The sequence below is a fragment of the Chaetura pelagica genome, unplaced genomic scaffold, assembly GCF_000747805.2.
Source record: "Chaetura pelagica isolate M959 unplaced genomic scaffold, ChaPel_1.0 scaffold36, whole genome shotgun sequence".
Taxonomy (NCBI): Eukaryota; Metazoa; Chordata; class Aves; order Apodiformes; family Apodidae; genus Chaetura; species Chaetura pelagica.
In genome coordinates, this window is record NW_009953726.1 from 3,159,697 (window position 1) to 3,167,378 (window position 7,682).

General features: G+C 37.8%; 1 protein-coding gene across 1 annotated transcript in view; it reads right to left on the reverse strand.

Moving 5' to 3' along the window:
• Positions 1-6,263, reverse strand: part of PCNXL4 (pecanex-like 4 (Drosophila)) — an 11,016-nt gene extending 4,753 nt beyond the window's left edge. Inside the window, exons 1-6 of the mRNA XM_010000684.1 lie at positions 5,538-6,263; positions 3,712-3,891; positions 3,106-3,620; positions 2,179-2,279; positions 1,916-2,038; positions 1,305-1,668 (exon numbers count right to left, since the gene is read on the reverse strand). Of these exons, the coding sequence (XP_009998986.1) occupies positions 1,305-1,668; positions 1,916-2,038; positions 2,179-2,279; positions 3,106-3,620; positions 3,712-3,891; positions 5,538-6,226 (1,972 nt within the window). The 5' untranslated portion in view covers positions 6,227-6,263. The remainder of the gene's footprint in view (positions 1-1,304; positions 1,669-1,915; positions 2,039-2,178; positions 2,280-3,105; positions 3,621-3,711; positions 3,892-5,537) is intronic.
• Between the last annotated feature and the right edge of the window lie 1,419 nt (positions 6,264-7,682).

Consider the following 7,682-nt stretch of genomic DNA (forward strand, 5'->3'; position numbering starts at 1 on the left):
CCCCCCCCCAAGACTAGTGATTTAAATTATTTAATTTGAGGCATACATGCCACCACAGACACGCTGGCAATGTGGAGATATATATATATATTTAAAAGTATAAATATAAAATGAATAGATTTATAGCAGAGATAAATACAGATATATTTACACTATATAATATAGATCTATCTCTGTTATATATATTTATCTGTAAAACATACGTAGGCTGATGCACTAGATAAACAGAAGTGTCCCTCTCCTTTAGAGGAAGAAAGCTTCCTAGTTTTATTTTTTTAATACCTCTCTCTACATCAGTACTAAAACTGCAGCAAATGTTTCCTAGTAAAGCACTTGCACATAGTCTTCAGAAAAGTGTGGTTAAGGTTAACTTCCACTGTCTTTAACATTAGTCCATTTTTTCTAGTCATAAGCCATTTTCTAAGAGGCTTATGTAAATATTTGCCTCTTGTGGAAGGGAAACGATCCTTTGATTATTTAGGTTACACAGAGTGTTTCTCAGGAAAATGAGCTTGCAATTTTAACAGTTACTATGTCTCCAGCTGGGAGAAGGACTCAGCATTTCTTCACTTCTGTTTTATCATTCTGTGAAATACCCATCATGATGTTTTCCACAGGCTTTAAGACCACAAGTCTCGTTACAACCCTACACTAAATGGCTACACTAGGTATGACATTCGGTCTTGTTAACTGGTTCTGTTTTCAACAGTTTAACGGCTTGTTAGGCTGCATTGTGCACTTTACAAATACCTAGTCCACATTCACCATACCTAATTAACATAGCCAAATTAGGAAAGTCACTTGCTGAGTAATGGGACTGCTGCAGAGACACACACACAACCACAAAGAGCAGTCTGACACACCTTCTCTCCACTTTTGTGCAACCTGGTCTAGCAGGTGTCAGGGAGGTTGGAACCTTTAAGGTCCCTTCCAACCTGAGCCATTCTATGATTCACTGTCAAGACAACTCAATTTATTACCTCCATGAGGTGGGATGAATGCATACTGTCCTTTTTTGTTCAGCAGAGAAAGATTAGGATCGATATTGTTTCATCACTATTTAGCCCCTTTGTATTTGAAAGACAAACCAGAATTATTTTCTAGCACCAATTTAAGAAGCAGAGATTTATGAGGATAAAAAGAACCACTTTTTCCTCACGTGCACAATCTCTGAATAGCAGATTGAACCCACGCCGTGAAACGTGGTTGAAATCAGATGCCACAATCTCCCTGTTCGCCAGTGAAATCCTGTTTCCTGAAACCTTGAGCTCCAGCCCCTCCACCGCGTTGCCAGCGGGACCTACCCAGGCTGCCGGCTGCCAGCGCAGACTGCAGAGCCCCAGCCAGGCTTGGGACCATCTGCTGGTAGTACACGGTATCGGAGCAGACACACGCAGCAGCACCCACGGGGCCGGGCCAGCTCCGGATGGGCCTGGGGAACCCGATCAGGAACACCGGCAGCGTGAAGAGCGGCAGCAAGGGGGAGGAAAGCAGCGCCGAGACGGCGATGAAGGTCAGCAGGATGGGGAAGAACACCACGTTGAGTGTGATTAAGGTGGCGGTAGATTTTCGCCGTTGTTTTTTCTCCGTCCACGATGTCAAAAGAACAGCGATGGCAAAGTGCAGCTTGGAGACAAACTGCAGCAGTCGGTCCCGTAGGATGCCAACCTGCAAGGCAAGGCAAGGTTATTTGCAGCCTCTATATCATATTCAGCACTGAAAAGTTGCTTTATCTAAAATGTTAAGAAAATAAAGTATGATTGTCACCGGGTGGTATTAGGAGTGCACAGCTTAGAACACAGTTTTTTAGCTTCTATTTACTAGGTCCTGGACTCCACAGCTCTGACAGGGGAGGGCAAGGAAACAAAGACTTTATGTGACAATTAGCTGTATGAATTTACATTATGATAATTACCAGCAAGAGTCTGATTCCTGTATCAAGGCTCCTGTTCCACCAGAGGTCAGGATTAAACACCAACATTTGTGCTATTGACACAACCACTATATCCAGCAGGGCATTTTCTGTATTCTGCCAGACCTAAAACAGAGATATGTTAGGCATATATTTTAAAAGGTACTTATCTATGTCCCCTTTCATGACCTGGAATATTTTTTCCAAGTCACCTTAATTACGTAGAAGATGATTTCTTAGGCTAACATATTGAAAATTCAAATTACCATCCTAAATATTCTTGTGAATCCAATGCAAACAGACACAGAATGAAGACTTTGTAGTGAACGGTCTAGTGACAGGAACGCTATCATAGCAAACGGAGACACTGTAATTGAAATAAAAGAATCATTGATTTCCTTTCAAAAACATAATTAAAGTCTACACAGGCAATCAGTCTTATTGCAGAATGGAAATTTTAGCTTAAAAAAAAAAAAAGAACATTTTTCATGATTACAAACTCCTCCTTTTATACACTTCCAGGATATCAAACAGTGTGTTTGCACTGATGGCCCAAGACGGGAAATATTTAGATCTTAGTTGTCACTTGTTATTACTTTATTTGTTGTTTGTTTCCCCAAGAGAATGGGAATACTCAAATAAATAAAAATAAACATGGGACTAATGCTCATCAATCCATTTCCCCAAACAGATGCTTGTTTATGAAATTAAATAATTGAGATCAAATTTTGGTTCCCCCAAAGCAGATACATTTGTCCCTAACCTACCAGAATGGAGACTGTTCCCTTTGCTATCAAGTTGTAACAACCAAATAGTTAGTTTGAAGACTCTCAACTAATTTTTTTTTTTCCAAGTACCTTTTAGAAAAATCTACAAGAGCCACTTCTTAAGAAGTGAGTACTGATTTTAGAACTCAAACCCTTTAAAAGGCCTCCCTTTCTGAGATGGACTTTTTAAAAGCTCAGCTTCTTACGTTTACCCCTAAAACCCCAAATAAATAAAATCACTTTCAAACATTCTGAACTAGTAATTTTAACCTCAATGCACAACTTGGCAAAAACATCAACAAATATTCCCAGCTACTTGGTTTTTCTTAGTTCATTCACAGAATCTTGCACATAGAGCAATTCTAGTGTTGTTTCAGCCTTCCTACAAGCATCATCTAACAAACAACAGACAGGGTGTATTCCTACCTAGTGTTAGTAAAATCCTTCTGACAACACCAACTTTCATTAGCCTTCTTTGCTTCTCCATGAACACAGTCACAGTCCTGACATCCTTTGGATAAAAGGGGTTTCGGAAGACTCCAAACAAGTACACTCTCTGAATCTCTCTAAGAATCCACACAATTATAAGTAATAGGATCAGAATGTAACTTGCTATAGCCTGAGGGCTGCCTTTGGAAAATGATGAAAAGCCTGCAAACTGATGCAGCAGGCTAGCTTCTGTGAGAGCAAACGTCAATACAGTCAAATAAAAAATAAATTCCCTCCACCCAAATTGCATCCTAAGGCCACTGTGCATAGTTTTAGGTTTGCTGGAGGCTAAATGGCTGACCATGGTGTGTTTGAAGGCAAAACCGATCTCGCTTAGGTTAAGACTCAGTATGAACCCAAATCCAGTCATGAAGAGGATCACACCGAGAGTGCTGCGAATGAAATACGACGCTATTGCTGTTCCAGCAGAAATGAGAAACATTACTAACAACCTGTGAAGGAGAAAATAAACAAGATTTGCTTGAAAAGAAAAAGGTTATCATGGATATTGATACATTTTACAATGATATAAACAGCATTTACTTTGTGTTACTTGACATGGGTGAACCTCCTAGTCCAAACTCCAACAGTTGTTCCATTCCCCACAGAAAAAGCGCGTCAAGCGGGGGCAGAATTCCCAGTGCCCACAAGAATGGCAGAAAAAGAAATATGATGTGCAAAATCTGGTTTGTCTGTTCTAGAATGGGTGTGTTGACAGCAAACCTGGATAAAAGAAGAGAAGTATTTGACTTCTGTGAAGTAAAAGACAACTGACGCGTGGGAAGACTGTTTAACTACTACAGCAAATCCAGAAGTATAAACATTACATATTCCATCTACAAAACCTCAACCAGCATGTTTTAAAAGGAAAAATAAGAACATACATTTATGCTCGGGGGAGTGATACACTAATTAGAACATCAGAACATAGGCTAATTTTGCATTCAAAAGATCTGAAGCCTTCAGATTACGCAGATGAGTCAAGCAGTGTAAGTATCCTAATTGTTTTGATACTGTTGTGATAATGCTCAAAAAATACTCATGCAAAAAAAAAGGTCCACGAGCTTCGAGACCTCAAAAGATTAACAAAAAAATGCTAAGTATTTTTTTTTCAGGATCAGAAAAGCATAACTTTATGCAAATCCAAGACACAAGATGTGTTAACACCGAAAAAACTGGCATGTTGTCTGTACACAGAGATGAACTTTCTTTATGAATAGTAAAGGTTATTTTTTACATAAAAGTATTAAAATCATCCTGTAAAAATGCAAAAATCAGTATTAGAAATCTGCATAAATTCTATGCCATACTTAATGCACCACTTAGCTAATTAACTTAAAGGTAGACTGCTAAAATATTAGTTTTCCCTCACTTCTTACTAAATAAGTAAGTAAGCTTAAAGGGAATTTAGTCAGGAATTTAAAGCATGTCTGAATTTTCTCCTCTGGAAATGAGAAGAATTTTGGATCCAGGACCATGTGCATAATGCCCATCACTGAAGAGGTAACGAGGGTAAAATATTTTTAACAATAAAACTTAATTATTATCATTATAAAAGACATCTGCAAGTGCAAAACTAGTAAAATCAAACATGCTGTTTTAAAATGCATTTGAAGTTCCTCAACCATAAAATATGTACAAGTGACAACGTGATATAAACATCACCCAACAGGGAAAAAGAATGCATAAAACAAATCTAAAAGTATCTTGCTTTAAGAGATTCTACAAATACTTTAGCTAAGACACCAAGTCCAAATACAAAAGTCTCCTATTTGTAGACTGGCATTGTTCTTTTGTATTATAAAAACATTTTAAAATCCGAGTTCAAAACCCGTATAACAAAGATGCAGCTATGTTCACATTTGCTTACCCATTCATTAAAACCAAATTCGTGCTCTCTTTTGCCTGTAATTTAAAACCCTCTACAATCAGTCTTTCCAAAGATTCAATTAGAAAATACTTCAGGATTAAATCTAGATATAGATCCTAAAGTTTGCAGTGTTTAGACCTATGATTCCAGGTCAGCAATATGTTTTTTGAAAACATATCCTTTAAAAGGATGTTGATGCAAAAATACTCTTGTACAGCAATACTGAAATTGGCAGACCATTTTAGCTGTCCTTTACTTAGAAACTGCTCTGACTGCTCTTTCCAATTTCCGTGGAATGCTATAAAAACTTAAGAAGAACCTTTTAATTGCAGCACAGAGACTCAGCTTTCACCATGGACTCTTCTAGCTTCTTTCTCTGGAGTTCCTACAGATTGAAATCTCAATACAAATTTTCCTCAGAAGAATAATTTAATGCTTCTCACTAAAAACCTAGAGAATAACCAGCACTTTAACTAGCTAAAAGCTGTATCATGTTTACCTGTGTGCAAGATCCACTGCAATAAAGATAAAAATGTAGAAAGGTCTCATCAGAGCAGTTATTTCATAAGTATCCAGTGCTTGGAAAGTAGCTGTTTCGGTAGCTGTATTTATGATTAACGAATATTCTCCTATACATACAGTGACCCACCCAAACACAAAGATCATAATAGTCCCTCCAATGTTGCTATACAGCAAGGTTATTCTGTTTGGCAGCAAATACCAAGTTCCCAGCCCACACAATGCCCCTGCCAGAAGGGAATGAAATACAGTGTTGATTATATACTTCTTGCCAGGAATAATAAATTTTACTGTCTCTGAACCTACGCAGCTGGAAAATTCAAACTCATCTTCATCTGTTAGGGTGTTCTGAATTTGCATTCTTTCTACTGTCACTGTTTTCTGTTTTGCATATATATTTGTCATCTGAAGAATAAGTGCAGTAACAAACATCAGTCCTCCCGAGAGTGCTGCGGTGTAGTAGTCTTTCATAACTCCTAACTGGTACAAAAGTGTTCCTACTCCTCCCAAAACCCATGGCGTCAGGAAAAGAATAATCTGATTCACATATATGTAAGGAGGGGCACAATAGCCTAATTTAAACCGGGGACCTCCCAGCACAGTTTGTGGAAAGCGCTTCAAGAAGAACTCCTGTTTGTAATCATTCAGCAGAGGTACATCTGGACCCATTCTTAATACTCAGGAATGCTGGATTAAGATCATTTTTCCTGTGAGAGGACAAAGAAAAAGACAAACATTACTGAATCTGGAACTCAGGACTTCACCTGGGAATTCTTTTGTCTTATTTTCATTTACCAAGTTATGGGGGAATTCTGACATGTTTGTGTTAGTAGACATCATACTAAAGCACCCACAGAACCTGACAGGATACAACTGCTAAGCAAAAACCTAAAATAGAAGATGACTATCTATTCTAAAATAAAGAATTTGTTCATAACCTGAAGCTTTAGGCAACAAATAAAACATATGGTATGTTTTTGGGAGGTTATGATAATCTGGTTTTGGGAGATTATTAACACCAACTCAGCTTCACACCAGAACACCTTCCTAAAATGGATTTTTTTCCCCATTCTGATTCCAATCACATCTTTCCACAGACCCCTATTTCCAATTAATGCTGTTAAGGATCTCCACATACAAACAGAAGAGTCAGTGATTTCAGGGAATAGCCGCATAAATGCAAGAATGCAGTCACACCTTTAAAAATCAAAGCCTTCTGAAATAAACTAACTGTAGAAAAAAAAATACTAGTAGGAGAATTAAAGCTGTTTTCCACATCAGCATTTTTACTATCCTCCCTACACAGTCGAACAGGATCTCACTGCACTAAGCACTACACGAGACATAAAATGAACAGTTCACTTTCTGCTTCCTAAAACATTTAAAATAAAATAAAGGAAAACCTACTATTTGAAAGTTGTAGCAGAATCTGCATATATTCTTCTCTATGTCAATGGAGAAGGCTGAAAAAAGGAAAAAACCTGTAAAAATTTACCATGAATCATCAAATAGAAATCAGATACGAATAGTCATTTAGAGAGGACCAGGCAATGTAGAAATAATGAATGTAAGAAAGCAACTATGATCTTCAAATATAATTTTATGCTAATAGTCACAAAAGGAATAATCCAAGAATGACAGCTAGAAATACTCAAGCAAAGAAACAGGGTGGAAAACCAGCACAAAAATGACAGTGTGAAAGCACTTAATTAATAATAATGCTAAAGGAGGTGTTGGTATGCATTAGGAAATGTGCCAGTACTGCAATCTGGGCTTTCTTCTATTCGACCTGTATAATCTGCAAAAGACCTTTTAGCCATCACTGCTGATAAACTAAAAACCAAGCACTTGGCTGCCGTGGAGTTTCCAAACTACCCGTGATCCCTTCTTTATACAATAACAAATGTTTTTAGGCACTTCTGAGAACCATTTACTCCTTACATTTAAAGATATCAATCACTTGAATTCTCATCACAGGGCTGAGCTAGAAACAGTGCAAATGAGAGACTAAAGGCTGAGCTGGAAATTTGTGTCCAGGGTCCACTAAGACAAAACACTGTACAAAGAAAAGCAAGACCCCACAGGCTCAGCAACTACTCCCTGTGTAGGCTGTCAAATTTATTTT